The 25605-nt window shown below is 41.7% G+C and overlaps 1 protein-coding gene across 1 annotated transcript in view; it reads left to right on the plus strand.

Annotated features, from left to right (window-relative positions):
- EXT2 (exostosin glycosyltransferase 2) overlaps positions 1-25605 on the plus strand; it is a 117383-nt gene that overhangs the window by 64820 nt on the left and 26958 nt on the right. The window contains exons 9-11 of the mRNA XM_048484592.1: positions 4223-4354; positions 11470-11659; positions 21496-21662. Coding sequence (XP_048340549.1) covers positions 4223-4354; positions 11470-11659; positions 21496-21662 — 489 coding nt within the window. The remainder of the gene's footprint in view (positions 1-4222; positions 4355-11469; positions 11660-21495; positions 21663-25605) is intronic.

Here is a 25605-nt window from a genome sequence, read left to right on the forward strand (position 1 = left end):
CCTCTCGGAACACAGGGCCGGGGGGGAGGTGTGGCAATGTTCATCCGGGATGCCATCGCTTTCAGGGCAGCTCCTGCCCCTCAAATTCCCCCCGGAGTTCGAATGTTCTGGCTCTTGGAGTGGTTGTCGGGGGAGAGGTTGGCCGTCTTCCTGGTGTACCGGTCGCTTAGCGCACCCGGCGACGGCCTGCCACGGCTGCTGGAGCCCGGTGGCTGAGTGGGCGCTACCGCATTTCCCTCGACTTATTGTCTTGGGGGGGACTTCAACGCCCGATGTGGACGCCGCCACTCATGTTCAACGTGCAGTGGACCTGGTGTGTCATCCATGGCGCACGCTTGGGACTCTCCTCTATTGAAACACCGGCGCCACCAGCATGAAGCCCGGGTCACACTTTGGACCCTGGTCTTTGGGGCTGGAGTGGATATGGCGGTATCCTCTGTTAGCAGAGTGCCATGGTCCGACCATTTTGCCCTCCTGAAGGTCCGGGGATGGATCGAAAGCCGCGCCTAACCTTCGGCCTAGGCGACCGGACTTATTTTATGTCCGCCAGCGGAGACTTAATGGAACCCACGATCGGGTTCCTGGAACACCCTGCGGGACCCTGGAGCTCCCTCTGGTACCCTCGATGAGCAGGTGGCGGCCTGGAATTCCAGACTTTCTGATGCCATCGAGGAAATTGTTCCCAAGTGCTCCTCTAAGCGCCCGGCCACGGCAGGCTCCTTGGTATACTGGGGACCTGCGCCAGATGAAGCGGGAACTCACACGGCTAGAGCGAGCGTGGAGGAAGTCCCGCGACGAAGTGGCACGAACAACTTATAGTGGGACGTTTATGAAGGCCTATGAGTTGGCGATAAGGAGGGTGAAGAGGGCTTATTTTTCATCCTCCCTCGCGTCTGCTAGCTCTCGCCCGGCACAATTATTTCGGACTGTTCGGTCCCTCACCTCTTTGGTGGAGGGATCCACAAATTCTCAATTGGCTATTGGCTGTGAGGCATTTCAGAGCTTTTTTGTAGACAAAGTCATGTCACTCCGCCGGGACCTTCCAGCCACATTTGATACAGTAAGGGAACTCGAGGCTCCTTCGCCATCTTCAGGTCCAAGCTTGGACCGGTTTTCCCTGCTCCCCGAGTCCGATGTTGACAGGGTCCTGGCTGCTGTTAGACCTACTACTTGTCCTCTGGATCCGTGCCCCTCCTGGCTAATAAAAGCCTGCCGGGAGGAGTTACGACCCCACCTGTTGAATATAGTCAACTGCTCCCTTGAGCAAGGAGTGTTTCCGGGTGGGTTGAAGGAGGCAGTGGTCCGCCCACTCTTGAAAAGACCATCCTTAGATCCTGGCGATCTGGCCAATTACCGCCCCGTTTCGAATCTTTCGTTTCTGGGGAAGGTAATTGAGAGAGTGGTGTTGGAGCAGCTTCAGGGTTTCCTGGAGGACACATCGGCGCTCGATCCCTTCCAGTCCAGCTTCCGTGCTGGACATGGGACGGAGACCGTCCTCGTCGCTATCACAGATATACTCCGCATGCAGCTAGACCGAGGCGGATCGGCGCTGCTGATTCTATTAGATCTTACAGCAGCGTTTGATATGGTCGATCACGACCTTTTGATCCACCGCCTGGCCACCTCTGGAGTGCGGGGCACTGTCCTTCAGTGGATTGCCTCGTTTCTCCAGGGTCGGGGTCAGCAGGTATGGTGCGGGGATGAGGCCGGGGCCTTGCTTTCCCCGCTCTTATTTAACATCTACATGCGACCCCTCGCTCAGCTGGTGCGGAGTTTTGGGCTGGTTTGTCACCAATATGCGGATGACACCCAGCTCATTCTGTTGATGGAGGGGGGGGCGGCCTCTGCCCCTGTAGCTCTACAGCACTGTTTGGAGTCGGTTGCTGGTTGGTTGAGGCAGAGCAGGTTAAAACTTAATCCAACGAAGACGGAGGTCCTTTGGCTGGGCCGGGGGGAGAGACCAAGGGAATTTCTCGGCACCGGTCTTGGAGGGGTTGAGTTGGCCCCAGTATCTTTGGCCTGCAGCCTGGGGGTCCGCCTGGACTCTTCACTATCGATGGAGGGCCAGGTGGCCCATGTTACCCGGGTTGCGTTTTTTCACCTCCGCCAGGCTCGGCGGCTGGCTCCCTATCTCTCCCAGTCCGACCTGGCCACTGTGATCCATGCGACGGTCACCTCGAGGTTGGATTACTGTAACTCGCTCTACGCGGGCCTTCCCTTGCGACTGATCCGGAAGTTGAAGCTGGTCCAGAATGCGGCAGCCCGGCTCTTGACAGGTGGTGGTTATTCAGATCACATCACCCCTGTGCTGCGCTGTCTACACTGGCTCCCAGTGGAGTTCCGGATCGTTTTCAAGGTGTTGGTAATGACCTTTAAGGCCTTACGCGGCATGGGGCCCTCATACCTACGGGACCGCATCACCCCTTATGTCCCAAACAGGCCGCTGCGTTCGGCGGCGGCAGAGCTGCTGGAGATCCCTGGCCCTGCGATGGTGCGGCTGGCCTCGACCTGGGCCAGGGCCTTTACAGCTCTGGCCCCTGCCTGATGGAATGCTCTACCTCCAGCTGTCTGAACCCTGCGGGACCTTGGTGAGTTCCGCAGGGCCTGCAAGACCGAGCTATTCCACCGGGCCTTTGGGGGGGCTGGCCGCGGTTCTATCACCCCCCACTGAAGCTGCCGTTTCCATCTGGCCGGGCCCTGGTTTCCATCTTGGGCCGACCTATCCCCTCCCTCCATTGGCCTCTAGTCCGGGAGCTCTGATATTTTAACCAGTATGTAATTGAAATCGCTATTAAGTTTTAAAGTTTTAAGTTTTAATGAATTAAACTGCACTCTTGTATCTGATATGTTTTATTGATTGTTATTGAATGTGCAGCCATTCTGTGAGCCGCCTCGAGCCCTTCGGGGGTGAGGCGGCTTATAAATCTCATAATAAATAAATAAATAAATAAATAAATAAATAAATAAATATGCAGAGAAGGGCAACGAGGATGATTGAAGGATTGGAGCACCTTCCTTATGAGGAGAGGCTGCAGCGTTTGTGACTCTTTAGTTTGGAGAGGAGACGTCTGAGGGGGGATATGATTGAAGTCTATAAAATTATGCATGGGGTAGAGAATGTTGACAGAGAGAAATTTTTCTCTCTTTCTCACAATACTAGAACCAGGGGGCATTCATTGAAAATGCTGGGGGGAAGAATTAGGACTAATAAAAGGAAACACTTCTTCACGCAACGTGTGATTGGGGTTTGGAATATGCTGCCACAGGAGGTGGTGATGGCCACTAACCTGGATAGCTTTAAAAGGGGCTTGGACAGATTTATGGAGGAGAAGTCAATCTATGGCTACCAATCTTGATCCTCCTTGATTTCAGATTGCAAATGCCTTAGCAGACCAGGTGCTCAGGAGCAGCAGGCCATTGCTTTCACCTCCTGCATGTGAGCTCTCAAAGGCACCTGGTGGGCCACTGCGAGTAGCAGAATGCTGGACTAGATGGACTCTGGTCTGATCCAGCAGGCTAGTTCTTATGTTCTTATGTTCTTACATAGGCATGCATTGCCTATGTGACAACAACAACTTTGTATTGTTAAAGGCTTTCACGGCTGAAATCAATTGACTGTTGTGGGTTTTCCAGACTGTGTGGCCATGGCCTAGTAGTTTTTGCTCCTAGTGTTTCAACTGCATCTGTGACTGCCATCTTTAAAGGCATGTCATGGTGAGATGTGCTTTGGAGGGAAACGCATATCACTGTAACATACCTCTGTCAGCCATAGATGCAAATGAAACATTTGGAGCAAAAACTACCAGCTCGCAGTCACACAGCCTGAAAACCCACAACAACTAAAACATCTTAATTGGGATAGTAACAGGGTATAATTGGCTGGAAAATGCAGTTGCATTTGGCAATATTGGTTTCGGTAGGATCTCTATGTGCTATGTCCTTGATGACCTCCAGTGTCTGGGGCAAAAACTGCAGACTTGTTTCAAGTGCATCCCATATTAGAGGATGATTATTTTATACCTTTATAACTGAGTGTAACCAGTAGAACCAAGCCTGCTTCTGTCTTAAAAATTCTAGCATTTTTACCATTTCTTGATGACAATAGTGAATGGCTAAATCCTGGAAATTGTGAGTGTATAAAATATGTCAAAAACCGTATACAGATTTTAGTAGTTGCTGCTTGACATAAATGTAGTGTGATGATATTTGTTATTCTTTGCAGGCAAGATGGTTTTGGGAAGCTTATTTTCAATCAATGAAAGTAATTGCTCTGGCAACCCTTAAGATTATCAATGACCGAATCTACCCATATGCTGCTACATCGTATGAGGAATGGAATGATCCCCCAGCAATTGTAAGTGGAGCTAAATTTGTGTTACATTAGTTTAATATACTGACCATCTTTTTAAAACACTTGTTGAATGATGTGTTTATACATTAGTTGGTTACTTGATTGAACAAATTTGTTTTATTGAGTGATCTTGATTGAGTGAGGTTTTCCAAGAGGGAATATAATTGAGTTGATTGGACTGGACACTTTTAGACAAGTCTAGAGATGCATGGATATCCCGAGTAATTGTGGAATAGGTTTTTATGTAGTGCAGGGGTCAGCAACCTGTGGCTCCGGAGCCGCATGCGGCTCTTTCGTTCTTGTACTGTGGCTCCACTTGGCTTGGGACCTGAATAGCCCATGAAAGGTCAAAGCAAAATAAAATGGGAGGAGGGAATAAAAGGCATTGGAGACAAAGAGCCTCCAAGCCTAATCCCATTTTATTTCCACTTTATACGCGATGCTTTCCCTCTTTCCTTTGGCCCCGCATAACGCTGTGTAATGGGAACCCAAAGTGCGCACTTGCGAGGAACTCTTGTTATTCGATCTCTTTGCACAGAGAGGGTTTGGGCGGGCAAAAGTGACGTTTTCAGCTCCCAGTGGAAAACGGGTCCAAATGGCTCTTTGGGTGTTAAAGGTTGCTGACCCCTGATGTAGTACATGTACTTATGAAGTGGACTGAACTGCAACTACATCTCTGAAAAAACTGAGCAAAAGAACTTTCAGGCATGGAGTTCAAGAAGCTTTAGATGAACTTGGAGTGACAAATAAGTAATTATAGTGCTTCATGGAGTTTAATTTTGTTGATCCCTGTGAAAATAAAAACAATGGGACGATAGAATTCCATTTGCTCCCATAGTGCTGCAAGCTCTTTGCGCACTTGGTATCAAGCTCATGATAAAATGAACTATTTGCCATTTTATCAGCAAATGGTTCTGTTTGTTTAGTTAGACTTCTGAGGGCACCTGCAGGGATCTTGGCTGCCCCCAGTTCGTTTCAACGAAATCTAAGCTACCAGATATCCATGCTTTGGACTAGTATATCAAAGCCTTTTCTTCTTTTTTATAAGTCAGAGCATCCTAACCATCTAAAAACCCAACTGCTTGCTTTACTTTGTGGGTTCTGCACAGAGTCATCTCCAGAATGTTCTAGCACTTTAGCCAAGGAGCTGGTTACACATCATCCTCCGCTTGCAGAAGTTCTAAGCACGTGCACAAAATTTCTTCTTTGTTCTCTTGTAACACCTACTAATAGCAGCTAAGGCCATTGTTCCTTTCCTAACTTCAGTCTTGTCTTTTTCTTTTCAAGATAATTTTTAAAGTTATCTGAATGGTGAAACTTTCCTCATTTTAATTTTTAAAATTTGATTTATTATATTTATATTCTGTCCTTTCCCTTATGGGCTTAGGGCAGCTTCCATAATGTAAAATACAATAAATATAATTCATATAAAAGTTTTAAAGCCGTAACATGGGCTATGGCTGAGGGTGTCTGAAGTGTCAAGAGAGAACTGGTAAAAATCCCCCCTTTTGTGCCAATAAAGTAAGAGATTGTAAAAGATTAGTGGGCAATTTCTGCCAACTTCTCTCTTCTACTATGGTCCTTCTGTAGGTTCCAGAGAGGGCCCCTCCCCCTTTCCAGGAACTTGGAGGTCTGCAGTCAGAAGAAGGCAAATAATACATTCCATGAACTGTGTGTTTTTTTTGTTTGTGTATTTGGGTTCATGAAGAACTTTCATCCCACCAAATCTATTTGTAGGAAATTGCTGGGTTTGCATCTGGCTGTCATGAGTAGTAGGTGCACTGAACCCATGCAGCATAGTTCTTGGAATTATAGTGGCTCACATACACATTTGCCACTGCAAAGAAACACGAGGGGGCAGATTCTAATTATCCAAATTGGAATTTGTTTAAAGCATCATTTATGCTGATTCTTTTTTGCCAAAAATAATCCTCTGACAATAATCCATTTCTTGCTGGTTTGTCATCTCAGCTGAAATAACAGAAGGTATTCTGAAATAAGTTTCTGAAATACATGTATAAATATACTCCTTGCTGGCAGTGAAGATTTTTAAAAAAGTATTCTCAGAGCTTAATAAATGCATTAGCCAGCTATGCTGAATGTTTGTGATCCTTCAGTAGTTATTCAACCCTCTGAGGGCTTATATCAGAATGACTATAAGACCACTGAGGCAGAAATTGTGATCTGCCCATTCTAAGTTTGTACCTGGAATTACTTTTAATTGTTTGACTCAATTCATGGTTAAGATAGGGATATTTATATTTATATATTTATATTTTTAAATCGAAGAGTTAAAATGTAAACCTATAGGTTAATTAAACAGGTTGTTTGCTTGGTTGATCAGGCCATTTTAAGTGACTATAAACATTTTGTTTGTATGTCATGTATTTATCGATTGAAAGCAAGATGACAAAAATGTACATTTGAGTGAAAATGACTCTCCTTCCACTTTCTAGTATTTAACTTTTTTAGAATCCAGAAATCTCAAGTTATAAAATGGTATGAGTTCAATTTCATTTCTTTGTTGTGCTTGAACCCAGGTTGTAGGTATTTAAGCAAAGTTGTCCATTTTTCAGTTATCTTCAGTTTTTGAAGAGAAAGCCGTTTTCTTTTTTTAAACATGTGTTTTGGCTTGGTTACTATGGCATCTTGTAGAGGATCAACTTCTTTGATTCAGCTAAAATATGACATTTTGGGGGGCTGAGCACATATATATGCCCTGTCCACCAGCAGAGTCACTTGAAAAAATCCTTGCTCCTTGCAAAGTGCATATTGCTATTTGAACCACGAATTTGAACTTTGATCATCTGCCTGGGTATCTGAATTCCAAAGGTCATATATAGGATTGGATAAAACATATAATATTGCTAATTAAGGTTTCCCATTGAACACTTGCAGAGAAGGGGAACTGTATACCAGTTGGGGCATGATGCACCCCCACTCAGTGCCTGGGCGGAAAGAGCCCAAGTGATAACTGGAAACTAAATGTATTTCAGTGTGGATTCTCATCCCCCTCCCCGACCCCCTCCCTCCATGCAGCTCTCTTTTGATGGCTTGCTGCCTGGTTAAATCTTCACTGTCTTTAAGTTGTCTTGATACTAAAAATCTCAGACTGACATGATGACTTTTTTCCTAGTGCATGGAAAGAACTTACTGAAATAAGTTTTGGAATGATTTAGACTTTTAGTGAGGCATCTGTCAGATAGTGTTAATATTTTCTCCATTCCACCTTTCTTTCAATCCACTGCTGCTTACATTCCCTTTTTCTTTCCTGTCATTCTCCCAAGCTGGTCCTGTCTTCAGCTTCCATTTGTCTGACCCATTTCCATTACCTGAGACCCCCATCTCCACCTCCATTTCTATACTGTTCATTGTGATGTAATTGTAATTGCATGCACACAACTGTAGTCTGTGGAAAAGATCGGTCCGCTGTCATCATAGACCTTTCTCATTTGCTGTCTGTTGAGGGTTTATTCCACGCAACATACGTAGGGTTGACAGTTCCAGGTTGAGAAATTTTTGGAAATTTTGGGGATGGAGACTGGGGAGGGAAGTAAATATATTTTCAGCAGGACCTCAGTGGGTATAATTCCATAGAGTCCATCTTCCAGAGCAGCCATTTCCTCCACCTGGAGATCACTTACAATTCTGGGAAATCTCCAGCCACCACCTGAAGTTTGCCAACTTTTCTGAAGGTGTTCTTAATATTATGTTTATACTACTGGCACGTGGTTTCTACCTGATTCACTTGGATATGTTCATATCCAAAAGTAAACATCTACTGTCTTCTGTATTGAATTAATGAGAAACTCACCCACATGCTCAGTAATTTATTATACCGTTAAATGTTGTTATGCTGAAAGTAGTAAAGGAACAAAGTAGTTTTTCAGTTAGTCCAAAGCAAAGAAAATAGATTCTTCAGTAGCAAATGGAAACCTTTTTTAGTTATTTCTAATGGCAGTCTGACACAAATGAGTTGTATTGTCAAAAGCTTTCATGGCCGGATTCAACTGGTTCTGGTGGGTTTTCCGGGCTGTGTGGCCGTGGTTTGGTGGATCTTGTTCCTAACGTTTCGCCTGCATCTGTGGCTGGCATCTTCAGAGGTGTATCACAGAGGGAAGTCTGTAAAACAAATGAGTTGCTTCTTTTGGGGACTTTTTTAGAGGGAACATCTCACCAAATTTAGCTGACTTTCCAAACCGCCCACTCTGGATGGCTTCTTTTGCTGTCTGTGGAAAAGAAACTGCTGTCAGACTGCCAGGAATGCTTTGTGAGGTCACTGTTGCAAAGTTGGCACTTGCAACTTGATATGGTTACATATAAAACTGATTCACAATAAACAGCCTATCAATCTTGGTTTAATTACTGTTGCTCCTGCAATGAATGTTAGCTGGTTGAGGATGAGGCTGGCTGGGTGGGGGAGGGTATAATTGCGTTAGCAGAGTGTCAGCACTTTGTCAAAGGAAGCGATGAATAATTATAGTGCAAGTGGCAGTTGCTCTTTCTCCTCCTCCTCCTCCTCATCTGTTTTTAAGGGCAGACATTTAGATGGATGGGCTTGAAATGAATATTTTCTGGCTCTACCAGTTTCTCAATTGTCGAAGGAACCTTTCTTATGTCATGATCAATTTTGTGCCCAGTTTCCATAATAGGAATTTAATTAGACTGCTGTTGTGTTAATTACCTGTATTCTTTGCCTTTCTTCAACAAAACTCTGAAAGACTTAAGTAAATCATAGGGGTCTGAATTTGCCCAATTTCCTGTCAAAAGGGAGGTCAGGAGGTCCCAGACTGTAGACACACTTTTCAGGGAGGCAGCAGGGGGTTGGCTCTTAATGGTGCTTCTGCAGTGCGTAAATGCCCTTTTGAAATGTTACTCCTATGTGAGGAAACTTAATTTTGGGGGTTGGGGTGGAGTTCACTGTAGGATACTAAGGCAGCAGAGCATATATTTTTTCATAACTCAGCTATTCTTTACCACTAACCTAACAAATAGCATATCTACTTGATATAAAGAGGCTACTTAGCTTTTGTGAGAAAGGAGGACATCTCAGCTGTGTAAATAGTCTTTATTCCATGAAATGGCACAATTGCTTTGGATGTAAATCTCATTATCCAGAAAATCAGGACATGTAGCAATGTGTGAGATTACTATAATATATCATGTGATCCACGTTTGCATGGCTTCTAATGTTTGTAATCCTAGTTCTGTTGCATGGCTTATTGGATGCCCCGTGCTATTCAGTTGCATTGGTTAATGATATATAATCTGCCTTCAGCTTCTTTGAGAAAGGAAATATGTATATATAAATATGTTTGTGTATGTGTGCATATACACACACACGTGAAATTCTGTCACAATTATTGCTGTCTATATCTAAACCATACAGCTGAAGTAAAATATTGCCTTCATTTATATTGTTCATTTCAGAAGTAACTTAGTTAGGAGCACTAACCAGGGCTAGTAAGTTTGCTGCATAAGTAATAACTGTGAAGGGATGCTAAGCTTTGAGGATGGAACACCAAAAGACCCCATGATGACTTACAGATCGCTTGTTTGATTCTGAGGACCTTGGGAAGAATTTGTTTTGTTTTGATCAGTTCCTGGTCTACAAATTTGACAACAGTTCATGTCAAAGCCTTCTTGGTATTGTACAAGTTTTAAAAACTCACTGGAAAAGTTAGCTTATTAAAAGAGAAGAAATCTTGTAGACAAAGCATACAAAGAAAATCCAAAGACATTAAGGGCATTGCTCTACTGCCACCTTGTGAACATGCCCACTTTTTGGCACTGCTTTTCTTGTCAGTTCTATTCAAATTGCCATAAAAGTGTGAACAATTAATGTTATTCAACGAGCCTGCATGCGCACTTTGCTTTTTACCAAGCTATTCCACCCCCCCACCCCCAAAGTTATTGGCATCCAGTTCCGGGAAAATCCTGAATATGCACCAAATGGTATAGCTTAGGGGTCTGCAACCTGCGGCTCTCCAGATGTTCTTGGACTACAAATCCCATCAGCCCCTGCCAGCATGGCCAATTGTCTATGAACATCTGGAGAGCCACAGGTTGCAGACCCCTGGTATAGATTTATCTAGGTTCCAACCAATGTGATGTATTCACCACACAAGTTGCAGTTAATGGAAAGTGTTTCTGGTCAATTAGTGCTTTTCTCTATCTGTTCTGTTATTTCTGCCTGACAGTAATTGAGAATGGAGAAAGTGTGCCTAGAAGTGCCTTCTGGTTGTGCTTCCATCTCATGATCTCCACTCCACCTTAGTCTACATCAGTGGTGGTGAACCTATGGCACTCCAGATGTTCATGAACTACAATTCCCATCAGCCCCTGCCAACATGGCCAATTGGCCATGCTGGTAGGGGCTGATGGGAATTGTAGTCCATGAACATCTGGAGTGCCATAGGTTCGCCACCACGGTCTATATAATGCCAGCCAAATTGGCTTCCTTATGTTGGCATGATGGAATCGTTTTACTTAAAAAAACGTAGAATGTAGAACTTTGAAATCAATCTTCTGGATTGTTTTCTTTAAAATACATAGAATAGTTTGTTTAAAACCATAGAACAAACTTATTTTTGTTGAGACTAATATCCTAACCTTCTGTCTTGAACCAGGAATGTTTTACTTTTTGTTTATGTGCCCATTTTGTGTCAGATTTAGAAATTTGCCTCTGTTTAATTCACTGCCACTCAAATTGTGGCACTAGGCTAGTTTTCAGTTGGCCTAGCTTGAGTCAGTATTAAGGTTAAATTTTTTAAAGAAAAACATTGGGAAGGAACCAAACCAGACCAGAGAGTCTGAATTTTAAAACCCTCTAGTTTGTCATCTACAAATCCTTTTCTTCTGCTTTATTTCAAACATTTCTGAATATACTTCATTGCTTGGTCATGACCAGAATAGAAAATAACATACTTTTATTTACAACAGATCAGCATGCTGTCATGGAAATACACTTTTCAAAGCTATTCCCCCTCCCACCGCCAAGGTTTGGATGCTTAATAAAATGTTCTGACCTGGTTCTAAGGAAGGGTATTGCTTTCTGTCTGTCCCTGTTTTAGAGCTTAATGTGACCTTGGTTTAATGTTCCTTCTCTTTTTTTATAGAAATGGAGCAGTGTAAGCAATCCATTGTTTCTTCCGCTGATTCCACCTCAGTCACAAGGCTTCACTGCAATTGTTCTGACCTACGATCGGGTTGAGAGCCTATTCAGAGTAATCACGGAAGTGTCAAAGGTGCCCAGCCTTTCCAAGCTATTAGTAGTTTGGAACAACCAAAATAAAATTCCCCCAGAAGGTAAGTCATATGAAGCCCTTGATATCTTGGACTGTATGTACTTTGGATGTCACATTCTCTCCTTTGTAGTCTCACAATCTTTTTTTTTTCTGCTGCCAAAGTCACATCTGACTTTAGTGACCTCTGTTGGGATTTTCAAGACGCAATATTCAGAGGTGGTTTGCCATGGCCATCCCTGGTGGTCTCATCAGGATACTTGCCAGGGTCAACTCTGCTTGACTCAGAGATCTGATTAAATGAAGCTAGCCTAGACTGTCCAGGTCAGGGTCTCACAATCTTAATGATCAATATAAATGCCATTTTGAGTTTGTTTTAATTTCGTTTTCCAAATTTGAAAAGCAAGGCAAGCTCCGCGGTACCTTTGGTCTCCTAAGATGCAGCAGAAGCTTTAGGACTTCCATGCTTGGTCTGCCCTGATGAGAGCCAGTGTGGTGTAATGGTTGAAGTTTTGGACTAGGATCTGGGAGACCTGGTTCAAATCCCTACTCATGCCGTGGAAGCTCGCTGGGTGACCTTGAATCAGTCACACTCTCACAGCCTATCTCACAGGGTTGTTGTGAGGGTAAAATGGAACAGAGGAAAATGATGTAAGGAAGCTGCTTTGTGTCCTCATTTGGGAAAAAGATGGGATACAGGTGAATTAAATAAAATAAATGTGTAATAATTTTACATTCCTGTCTAAATTATAGGTATAACTGTCTTGTCCTTGGTATGAGAAAAGATGGGAATTACACAAATAGGATAGGCTTATCTCATGACACATTTGTTGATTCTATGCTTCATGAAAAAGATTTCTTCTTTTTTCTTTAACACTTTATGTAGCTTTCATGATCAGATTCTAAAAATGACTTATTTGGCAAACTATGAATACGTTCTGCAAAATAAAACTATGCAAAAAATAAAATATTGGATGCTGTTTCTTTTGAGCCATTAACTCCAAGGTAGCCACAGACATGTTTGCCAGCAGTTTTTCTTCCCTGCCAGAAACACTGACCAATTGCAGTGAGGAGGTCAGATCAGCCAGTCACTTCAAATCCTCCCCAAAACCTCCAAAAGCTCCACAGATTGTTTGTTCTATCCTCAGATCTACAGAAAGGACAGATGGCCAAAGCTACTGTTCATGCAGGAACCCTTACTCCCTAAAGAGGCAGGAAATCCCATATGTGTGTGTGTGTGTGGGGGGGGCAGAATAGGGGAACCGCTGCCCACTTCTCCCTCATCTTGAACTACTTTCTTTGTCATTAAACTCTTTTATATAGAGTGCAGGGATCTGAAGCCACCAAGTACTATAACTTCTGTGAGAATGTTGTGCTCCCAAGTTTCTAAGAGTAGGCAGCATTGAGAGTGTCTGTAGGTATGTTCTGCTGACCAGCTAGGAGCAGATACATTGTGCACCTTTACTGCACATCAGATGAGTAGAACATCATGATCTGTTGCACCCTCCTTTTCCCTTTGGATCAAGTCAAGCTCCACTATTGCTTGGGCTGCCTGAGCATTCTTTGAATTGATCCTTACCTGGAAAAGGGGAGCTTAAACAACTTTCCTGGATTTACTGACTTTATCTCCCTCTCTTCCTCTCTCTCTCTCTCTCTCTCTCTCTCTCTCTCTCTCCCTCTCCCTCTCTCCCTCCCTCTCTCCCCTCTCTCCCTCCCTCCCTCCCTCTCTCTCCCTCCCTCCCTCCCCCTCTCCCCCTCTCCCCCCTCTCCCTCCCTCCCTCCCTCTCTCTCTCCCTCTCCCCCTCTCCCTCCCTCCCTCTCTCTCTCCCTCCCTCCCTCCCTCTCTCCCTCTCCCTCCCTCTCTCTCTCTCTCTCTCTCTCTCTGACACTGATTCCACCCCCCCCCCACACACACACATATGGAGAATCCCAAACTTCTCTGCCTCCCTGCCATTGCATCCCTATGCCTTTCCTCCTATTGTTTTTGCAGTTGCTGGAGAAACTGAAGTATGAGCTGAAAGAGTGACGAGAGGGGATGCAGTGGCAGGGAAGCAGAGGAGGTTGGGATTCTCTGCATGTGTTGTGGGGGGATCAGTGTTGGAGGTGTGTTTATATACACATGTCTTTGTGTGTGTGTTCCCTCCTCAGAGCCCCTTTTCTTATACAAGTATACAGAGGGGAAGGGTAGCATATAAATATAATAAAATAAAGTCCAGGAAGTTTTTCTAAGCTCCCTTTTCCCATATCTCTATATAAGCAGGTTTCATAAACTATTTTTGGATGGGGAATACTTTGAGCTGACATGTTTATACCCTTTTATGTGTGAAGAACTGGTTTGAGGCTGGAAGGATGACAATGCATACCCTGCTATAACTGCAAGCAAAATAAAGTGGTACATTCCAGGTGTTTTTGGATTTAAAAAATTGTAGCTGTGTGTTTGAGAATATCAACTGTGCATAACACTTCATTGGGCTGCTTTGACTCCTGCTGACTCTAACCCATTAATATGTTTTCTTTCCTTTCCCTTTCTCCATGAGGTTTAAATGAAGCCACATTCATTTATAGCAAAATTGTTAAGTGTTATTAACAGTTTTAACTGTTAAATTGTGTTCATTGTAATAGTTCATGATTTCATTTTTCCTTTGTTTATATGCTGTTGAAATTGTCTTAAGTCACTGATGTGAAAAATAATTGGTCCTGAAAGTCATAGGTTTGTTTTCTTAGTTACCTAGCTTTACTTTCTAATAGCTATGTAATTTAATAACTTTCTTATGTGACCTCCAGCTACCCCCTTCGTCTGTATATTTTTAACACTTGGATAGCCTATGGAATCTCTTGATTTGCTGTTGAGGGTTTTAATTTAATTTGTTTTAATTCAAGTGCATGCAGTTTGTTCCACCTAGCTCTTTTGGTGGGACAGCAGAACTTGGCTTCTCTGAGTCTTTCATTCAGTCTGTCTATTATGGCTCCTAATCCTTGGACTTCAAAGCTTTTGCCATTTATAGCCTATTAAAGCCAGGAAGTTTCTGATGGATTAGGGCAAGGAATGAGTTTGAAGTTAGTAATGTACACTGCTGTCAATGATAAGGTCTAGTTTATTACCTTGTTGTAGTTTCTGCACTTTTATGGCTATTCTCTTTTAATTGGTTATAGTGAAGCTGAGGTAGTTAACCTGGTCAAGTATCAAATGGAGACTGCCCTGGCTATTGCAGTATAGAGAACACATTATTTATTTATTTTATTATATTTATATGCTGCCTTCCCCTTTGTATACATGTATAAGAAAAGGGGCATGGAGGGGACAACACACACACATAGACATGTACATATAAATACACCTCCAACACTGGTCCCCCCACACATGTGGAGAATCCCAAACTCCTCTGCCTCCCTGCCACTGCATCCCTATGCCTTTTCTCCTATTGTTTATGCAGTTGCGGGAGGAACTGAGGTATGAGCTGAAACAGTGAAGAGAGGGGAGGATTCTGTGTAGGATTCTGTTGTTTGAACCAGTTGTATTTTGACATGCATGACTGATCAATAGGAGAACATCAAACATCAAATGGTTGAATCCTACTACTGCATATGACAACATTTTACGTTGATACAAAGCACGTTCTGTCAGAGCAAGTTACTGTGCACTGATGGATGTACCATCCTTTGTGTGGTGGTAGGATACAACTCCGTTTCCTACAGTAAATTCAGATTTGAAATTGGTTGTTGTTAGATGCAGAGTTAGGTAATAGATGCTTGGAGTACAATCCTAAATATAATTACGCTCGTCTGTGTCCCTTGGCTTAAACAGTGGATTGTATCCTTAAATGTGTCTATTACTAGCCACTGCACTAGGCTGATATCAAGAGCCAAGTTCAAATATTCAGTGTAACTCTGCTTAGGATGACACTGTTAGCTTAATTTCCCTTTCTGCTTTATCCCTTGGATTTATCTCAAGGACTGTGTTTATTTTTGGTTAAATAAATGTGTGTTGCATGTGCAGTGACACTGGTCATAGTTCCCTTGTAAATCAGTATATCGTGTAACTGTCTTTTGAAGTGGTTTGCAAGTTCATGTTTTTAAGGGAACCTGTTTTGTATTAACCATGACTCACATTGATGCACAGTAGAGTAACATGAAATTGTGGTTAATGTCCAGTCATCAAGACAGAAGGGTAATCACTCCGGACAGGAAGAGAAGGAATATGTTTGTAAAGCTGGATCTTGATTTGCAGCCCAGTGTTAGCAGGAACTCAGCCTTCATCCATGTTTGTAACATACCTTTCTGTCCTAAACAACAGTTGTTTGCTTAAACCTCTGTGATCTAAGAGAAACCCTTGATCTCATAAACTTTCCAAAGCTGTTTTTGTGAGGAATCCTACAAGTTTGGTTTATGACTTAAAGATCCTAGGAAGAACTATTGGGTGACTGCATGTAAACTGTTAATTTGAGGATTTAGGGGGGTGGGTGGTACGAAAAGAGGACTTTCAGTTGTGCTGCAGTGCCAGAAAATGTATATGATTTTGCATGTAAGATATTAATTAAAAAAATAGTCTGGTTGGAAACTTTGAAATGTTAGATGTTTTTCACTTAGTCTGCATTTGCTAAAATAAATATTGTGGTTTAAATGCCTGCTGCTGGAAATATTTGTGTAGGCAGAAATGTTTTTTATAATTTTCCCATTTTATCCAATACTCTTCATTAGCATTTAAATCTAAACTGATGGTTTTGAAGTTTGAGAACATTATGCCGGGTGAATAAAAGTTTTGTAAAGTTCAGATATTTGTTGACTGTTGTTATACCACAACTGTTTCATGTTTTATAACTGAAAATTGTTATTTCCACAATTGCATGCTAACTTTGATTAGGTCTAATTACCCCTTCGTGAGATACGTGGAATAACATCTCACAGTATGCATTCTTGGTAGAAGGATATGATTTTAATTACTGTATTAAGCCACAGTGCATACCATACAGAAATATTTATGGTTTAAAACCAAAATAGACCACTTGTGAAAGTGGATGCTCTTAATTTATATAAACTGGATCACATTTAAATCGGAATTTTGAAAGTGGCATAAACACCAAAAGATGGGAACCAATAATGCAAATATTTCAAATTATATCCACATTATCGCATAATTCAGGGTCATAATCATCCAAACATTATATGACACAACAGAATTGTAATTAGTGCATGTTATTTTTCATTGTTGATTTTGCCTCTCTATTAAGGGTCCAGAGTAGTATGCATAGGACTGTCCCATTTTAATCTCACAATCACCCCATATTGATGACCTCTAAACCAAGAGATACCATTTAGTCTGAAGTCACCCTATTTGGTCATTAAGATTTCTCTATAGTTCTTTTTATTTGGGTTAGGTGAGTATACTGAATCAGGCATACAAAAATTAAAGATTCTAATGCTATGTGTGTTTCTAGGATAGCACTTCAGAATTATGACACCCTTATAGTCAGGGGCTCCATAGCATGGATCAGATTGCCAAGGTGTACCTGGCATATACAGTTCTTTGCCATTTTCTGAAGTTCTTCATATGAAGGAGTGAGGAAACAAATCCCATTCACTAGATTAGAGTCTGCTGCTCATGGGTAGGAGTGAGGAATGAAGCCTGGTTCTCCAGATTAGAGTCCACCACTCTTAACCACTGCATCATGATGGCTCTCTGGCAGTAATTAATTTTGTAAAGTGTTGTGGTCACTATAGGCCACTATAGAGTAGGAAACTGGAGTGATTATATTTCCAAAAGCACTCACTCTATATTTCTTCCCATTTCTTTTTGTCATCTGGGCCAATTCCTCCTCTGTAAAAATCTCTCCAAGGTAAACTTTCTTTTCATAGCTGTTTAGTGTGGTTTGGAAGTGGGTACAATTTTCCTAAGGAAGCTGTTTCGGGTATTACATTTGGTTGCCAGTATCTGAAGTGCACAGAACTTAATACTCTTTATGAGCACTCTGTGAACTGTAAGTCAGACTCCCTGACAGTGAAAATGGGAATCCAGGCATATCTTGACAGCTCTTCTTTCAAGATATTTATGTACATTTTCATATATACATGAATTGGAAAACTGAAAGAGTATTATATTCATAATTATACTTCCACAGTCTTCACTAGGGTTGCCAACTGCAGATTGGAAAATTGCTGGAGATTTGGGGGTGGAGTCTGTAGAGGGCAGGAACTTCACTGGGATATAATGCCATGGAGTCATAAGAACCTAAGGAGAGCCCTGCTGGATTAGAGCAGTGGTCCCTCTAGTCCAATACCCTGGCTCACACAGTGGCCAAACAATTCCTCTGGAGGCCTTCCGCTAATGTTGCTTCCCAGGCAATAGAGGCCTTCCGCTAATGTTGCTTCCCAGCATTGGTATTCAGAGCTTTGCTGCCTCTGAACATGAGGCTGCACCACTGTCCTACGGGGGGCATCATAATATTGGCCATTTTATTTTCAGTCCCTTTCATAATAACCCCCCTTTTAACTACTGCAATATACTGAGTTGATACTGGGTTGACACTTGCATTGAGCTATCTACTAAAACCCCACAATCTTTTCCCTCTCAGTCTCAACAAGTTCAGACCCCATTAGCCTATACTTGAGATTGGGATTTTTTGTTCAGATGTTTATCACCTTACACTTAGCAACACTGAACTTCATCTGCCACAATGTTGTCCACTCACTCAATCTGAGGGAATCTTCCTTGAGCTCCTCACAATCTCTCTTCATTTTCACTATCATGAATAATTTTGTGTCATCTACAAACTTGGCCACTATGCTGCTTACTTCTACTTCCAATTCCTCTACTTGCCTAATAATTTTACCTTTGATTACAATTTCTATTAATTTGCCTGAGACAGCTGTTGACTAACTGACCTGTAATTTCCTGGTTCCCCTCTCAACCACTTTATTGCTACTCTCCTTTCTTCTGGAAAAATAGCTGAATTCAGTGAGGAGTTATATATGCAGATTAGTTGATTGACAATCTCAAATTTGGGTTCCTTAAGAACACTAGAGTGTATACCATCAGGACCTGGAGTCTTCTCGGTTTTTTATTTCCTCTGTAGGTCTAGAGCTTCATCTCTTGTCACCTAAATTTGACTCAGCTCTTCAGGCTCTCTTCCTGAAAATCGTTCAAAGTAGCCATTTTCTGCTGGGGAAACTGGTCTCTATGATCAAGAGATTGGTAGTAATTCTCAGAGATCTTCAAGCCCACCTGCTTTACAGTGGAGATAAAAGGCTTATGAGAAGCGGCCTCCACAGCTTGAGAGAGATACTTGTGAAAGGTTCCTGGTTCTTTTTTTCCTGTTCTTACGAATTGTTGACAGCCTGCCTATTCTCGGATCCAGAGAAGACTTCTACAACATATTTACAACAGCATCATGCTCTTTTCTAGTCTCCCACATAGCCATGTTCACTTGTATTAATTGCAACATACAATACAGCATACATAGGTCCCTTGATTGTCATTCCTCCAAATGCCTCTGCAAGCATTCTATTTTCTGTATTGTAAAAATGTACGTTATAACCTTTGTCTTCAAAGATGACTGCATTTCTTACCTATTCTATTGCAAAACCTTACTGTAATACAGAATCTCAAGATTGCAGGGCTGATTGCAGCCATCTGGAGTGATCAGGTTGGGACAAGTGCTTGTTTATTTGATCATAAGTGATTTGGGGTTGGAAGCGAGTGGTGCAGCAGGGTTTGCTGTTGATAGCAGATTATTCAGGATGATGAAAACTCAGACTTAGAAGATCTCCAGCAGGCTCTCTCTAATTTGGGCGATAAAATAGCAAGTGATTTCTGACTTGGCAAGTATATGGTGACACGTGGAAACAAAGATAATAATAGTTGTTGTGGGTTGTTGTGGGTTTTCTGTGTAGCCATGGTCTGGTAGTGGCCCACAACAACCAGTTTAATTCAGCCGTGAAAGCCTTCCACAATACAAAGATAATAATTTTAATTATATGCTGTTTGAGTCTGAACTATTGTTACTGAGGTTGAAAGAGATCTTGGGGTTATAGTGGAAATCTCAGTGAGAATATTGAGACTGTGTCAAGAATTTTGCGACAAAGAAAAAGGCAATGTTCATGTGAAGGATAATTATGAATTAGATTGAAAATAAAACAACCACTATCATCTAGATTTATCAATGTGGCCTCACTTGGATTAGTGTACAATTCTGGTGACTGTATCTTCAAAGAAGATATTGTACAACTGGAAATTAATATTCAAGGGGTTGGAGCAATTTTTCTGGGAGAAAAGGCAGAGCCATCAGAAAGGGATGGGTAAGGGAATACATTTCAGAAGTTGATAAAATTATGCATGGAATGGAGAAGGTGGATAGAGAACTTTTTCTCCTTCACCTCTAATAGAATTTGGGGGTACCCTGTGAACTTGATGGACAAATGGAAGTACTTTTTTACTCAGTGACTAAACTGTGGACTTCACTATGAGCAGGTGTAATGATGACCATGAGCATAGATAAATTTGAAGGGTGTTAGAGATGAAGGATCAAAAACGTACAATGACGGGAAAATAAACAGAAGTACAAGTAAAGAATTTAAGTGAATGGGTGATAGTGAGAAACAGCAAAACCATGGATGGCAATGTGTCAATTAAGAGAAAACAAAGCTGAGATGTTTAATCTTTTAATTTTTGATAGTTTGATTTGTATTTTTAAAAGATAACAATTGTTTATGTTTTGTCTTTAAATTGGTGTGACCTGCTCAGTGCGTTTGGAATAGGAGGTCAGGAAAAAGACTGTTTCTCAGATTTGTATCACAGCCTCCTAAATCCCTGATAGCTACAGTTTAGTGCAGAGAGTAAAAGTTTACATTTGTATTAGATTTAAGAACATTACTAATAGTGTACTCTTGAAACATGCAGTCATATAGTTAACAATAAAAGCTGATTTGAAGTCAACTCTCAGAACATACAATTTAATAAATCTTAGCTACTATTTGCATGCAGTTTGTTAAACATGCCAGTTAGGATCAAAGCATATAAAGTCCGAGGTGAAATGTTCCTGCTTTTGTTCTTTTATGCTTAGGTGATATGTTGAAGAGAGTGAATTTATTCTTTCTCTTAGCATTAGGAAAGCCTGCTGTGTGTTGATAAACTTTGTATGTAAAATGGAAAATAGCAGAATCCCTGACACTGACTAACTTCAGGGCTGCCCTGTTAGAGTGGTCCATTGTAGGTACATATTTAAGTTATGTATAAATAGCACATGTAGTGCAGTATTCATCTTGTAATAATCACATTTTATCTGCTGGATGTGGGCACTTGTGGAATCTTTTTCTATTAACTTCATATACATGTTACTCCTTATATCCTGTTCATACATGGAGCCCCCAGAGGCCCCGTTGAAAGCAGTAATGAGACCTATACTTGCTTAGTCTTAACAGAGCTGCAACCAGACCATTTACTATCAGGTGATGTTTCAATTGGTCTTCATTAACAGCAGTGATAGTTTAGTGTTTTTGGGGGGGAGGTTAACTGGTGCAACTATATTTTAAATCTATAAATTCCCTTTACCTATAATTATTGTCCCAAACAAATTCCATTTCTATCAGTTGCTTTCCATCATTCTAAATTCTTCGACCGGCATCAGTGGGGTACAAGTTTCTTCTTTTTGTGCTTTAGGTTTTGTGTAGGATTCCTGTGCATCTTGTTAAATTATTTTTATTTTTCATCTTCAAATGATGATGATAGTCAGAATTGTACTTCCATGGAACACTTCCTTAATCTTTGTGTCAAAATATGTTACATTTAATTTTCCCATTGTAATTCCTCTCTAGTACAAGCACAGGACAGATGAATTTCATTTTGGGAAGAGGAAGAAATTCAGTATGAACACAAATGAAATCTAATTAACCTACTCTTCTTGGCAGAATCCATTTGGCCCAAAGTTCGAGTTCCATTGAAGGTTTTACGGACCACAGAAAACAAACTGAGTAACCGCTTCTTTCCGTATGATGAGATTGAAACAGAAGCAGTGTTGGCCATTGATGATGACATAATCATGTTGACTTCTGATGAACTGCAGTTTGGTTATGAGGTAAGACAATTAATGATTTTGGCATTTTTCACAGTTTGAGGAGCTAATTATGGATTTACTCTCAGTAGTATTAAGACATTTTTCAACCAGTCTCAGTAGTGCCAGTCAGTATCAAATGTTTGCTACTAGTGTGGCAGTGTTATAAACTTCAGAAAAATTGACAGGACTTGCAGTATCACTGTATTGATGTCTGAAGGAAAGAACTTCAAATTGTCCTTGTTCGGGCATTTGCATTCTCCAGACTGGTGGTTCAAGTGCTCCAGTGAAGATCTGAGGACCAATGTAACTTTTAATATGTTTCAGCCTAAGTTTTGATACTGATGTTATAGTGTCAAGGGAAGAAAGAAAAGGATGAATCAGAGTGTGTCACTTTCTTCAGATAAATTTGTTACGTACTGGTTCCAGAGACTTCTGAAAAAGATGGGGCTTAATAAAGTCATGGACTGCAATCCATGCCCATCTCTTCTTTGCAAAACCTTTGACTCCGACGGATGGAGAGTTCAGTGTAGTCTGTGAAAGGATAGCACAAGAAGATTTATGTTGGTATGTAGGGTGTGAGCATAACTTGTTATCTTCTCTAAGCCCAACTGAGACACTAACAGTCCAATTTGCATTTAAACAAAGCAAACTTAAGGGAAGACCTACCAAAATACTTTCAGCATGTCAACTGTCCCACCAGAGGCAAGAATATCTTAGACCACTGCTATACAACACTGAAAGATGCTTATCGGTCTTTACCACGAGCAGCTGTAGGCCATTCTGATCATTGCATGATTCACCTTGTACCTGCTTACAAACAAAGATTTAAAGCCACAAAACCAATAACTAAATCAATGAGAACTTGGACTGAAGAGGCAAAGTTAAAGCTGCAGGCTTGCTTTGACTGTACAGACTGGAACATTTTTAAAGACACCTCTGCAGATTTGGATGAACTCACAGATACTGTAAGATCATATGTCAGCTTCTGAGAAGAATCTTTAATATACCAACCAGGAACTAGCATTATATATAAGTAACAACAAACCTTGGTTCACAGCTAAACTTAAGCAGTTACGTGGATTTCAAAGAAGAGGCCTACAGAAAAGAGTGATAGAATGCTGTATAATCAGGCCAGAAATGTATATTAACAAAGGAGATCAGAGCAGCAAAGCAAAGAAACTACTCTGAAAAGCTAAAAAATCAGTTTTCACCAAAAGCGAAACAGCAACAACATGTGGAAAACTCTCAAAAATATCACCGGTTACAGCAAAACCACCTTCCCAAGCTGAAAATCAGCAATTGTGACGAGCGACCTGAATGTGTTCTACTGTAGGTTTGAAAATAATCTACGATCACCTTTCTCCACAACCTCTATCTCAGATGCACCAACAATAGCCAAACTTCCTACAACTGCACCTAAATCATTGGGTTTGGCCCCTGGTGATCTCAGAAAAGGAAGTGCAAGATCTGTTTTCACAGACAGAAGCCTGGAAAGGCACCAGGCCCAGACAAGATAACACCTTCTTGCTTAAAAGTCTGTGCTGTCCAATTGGCCCCCATCTTCACCCAAATCTTCAACAAATCACTAGAGATGTGCTATGTTCCTTCCTGCTTCAAACACTCCACTATCGTCCCAGTGCCGAAGAAGCCTTCCATCAAGGAACTGGTGACTACAGACCAGTTGCTCTAACATCTGTAGTTATGAAAACTTTTGAAAGGCTGGTGATGTACCATTTGAAAACCATCACGGATCCACTGTTGGACCCCTTGCAATTTGCATACCGAGCAAATAAATCGACAGATGATGCTGTTAATATGGCTTTGCACTATATCCTACAGCATCTTGAATCGCCAAAGACCTATGCAAGGGTCCTCTTTGTTGACTTTAGTTCAATGCTATCATACCAGACATTCTTCTAACCAAACTAAATCAGCTAGCAGTACCTGAGCATATTTGTAAGTGGATCACAAGCTTCCTAACAGATAGGAAACAGCAGGTGAGGCTAGGAAAAATTACATCAGACACCTGTAAAATGAGCACAGGGGCCCCCCAAGGCTGTGTACTTTCACCACTTCTCTTCTCTCTGTATACCAATGACTGCATCTCAAACGATCGATCTGTTAAAATACTGAAGTTTGCAGATGATACAGCAGTGATTGGTCTCATTCGAGACTTTCTTGATGAAACCGCATACAGGCCGGGGAGGTTGAACAACTAGCCTGAAGTGGTGCCACTGCTGGAACAATCTAGAACTGAACACACTTAAAGCAGTAGAAATAGGGTGAGTAGTTTTAGGGAGAAACCCTCCCCATCCTACCTCCTCTCACAATACTAGACAACACAGTATCAGCAGTAGAGACCTTTAAATTTCCTAGGCTCCATCATATCTCACTGACCTAAAAATGGTCACTTAACATCAAAAATGTCATCAAAAAAGCACAACAAAGAATGTTCTTTCTCTCGCCAACTCAGGAAGCTCAAACTGCCCAAAGGAGCTGCTGATACACAGTTCTACAGAGGAATCATTGAGTCTGTCATCTGCACCTCTATAACTGTGTGGTTTGGTTCTGCAACCCAACAAGATAAACACAGACTTCCAGAGAATAATCAGAACTGCAGAAAAAACAGTTGCTGCTAACCTGCCTTCCATTGAAAGGACCTGTATACTGCCGCGGGTCAAAAAAAAGACTGTGAAAATATTTACTGACCCCTCGCATCCTGGTCATAAACTGTTTCAACTCTTACCCTCTAAACGTCGCTACAGAGCACTGCACACCAAGACAACTAGACATAAGAACAGTTTTTTCCCGAATGCCATCACTCTGTTAAACAAATAATTTCCTCGATAATGTTAAACTATTTATTATATATAATTACTGCACTACTTTTTTCATCATTCCTATTACCCATCTCCTCCCACTTATGACTGTATGACTACAGCCTGTGCTGACATTTCATTTCAATTTATTTCATTTTATTTTATGATTTTACATTTTATGGTTTCCTTACTATTGATTGTTTCCTGATTGCTTATTAGATCTATATGACAATCATTAAGTGTTGTACTTTATGATTCTTGACAAATGTATTTTTCTTTTATGTACATTGAGAGCATATGCACCGGAGACAAATTCCTTGTGTGTCCAATCACACTTGGCCAATAAAGATTCTATTCTATTCTATTCTATTCTATTCTATTCTATTCTATTCTATTCAATCCAAAGAGGGAGGCCAAATCTGCCTATGGAGGCGGTGCGGAACCATGCCAGTGGATTTACCTTCCCTGGGGCACTTATCTCATCAGAGGGGTACATCTAATGATTGACTGTCACTGTGGTCCTCCACAATGGCCAAATGGCACAGACCGCTGTGTCAACTGCATCAGCGTGCGGAGGGGGGGGGGTCATTCCTGAGCTGTGGCCAGGGGAGTGGAGATGGGGTTGCACAGTGGCGTAAATCCATAGAGCCCATTGGAGGGCTTTTTGGTGGCAGGGAGACTTTTTTTGTTTTTGCCTCTTTGTGCCACCAAGACGCCCTCTTGGAGGCAGTGGGGCAGTGCCATAGCAGCACTGCGTCCCACTGCTGGGGGCTCAGGATTGGGTTATAGGAGCTGGAGGAATACACTATACGTTCAGGTGGAAATTTTAGCAGCTGGTCCAGATGAACTGCTGTATCTATAGTGTTGGGAAGAAAAAATAACAAAAACATGGGAGAAAAAGAGGTTAATAAAACTATGTGTGATTCCAGATGGGAAAATTCTGTAAAGATTAGCAGTTACATGGAAAGCAAAGTTCCTTACTTGAATCTGTTGAAGTATCCAGATGACAGGTTCAAGTTCTGCCACTTAGACAGTATAACACTCAAATGGGAATATGGTCATGTTCAGAATACTTGAGGGTAATCATGCTTGGCTCTTCCCTTTAGAATAATGGTAACCTCTGAATCCATTGCTTCTGCTTTCTG

Source organism: Sphaerodactylus townsendi, linkage group LG02 (assembly GCF_021028975.2).
Source record: "Sphaerodactylus townsendi isolate TG3544 linkage group LG02, MPM_Stown_v2.3, whole genome shotgun sequence".
NCBI lineage: Eukaryota > Metazoa > Chordata > Lepidosauria > Squamata > Sphaerodactylidae > Sphaerodactylus > Sphaerodactylus townsendi.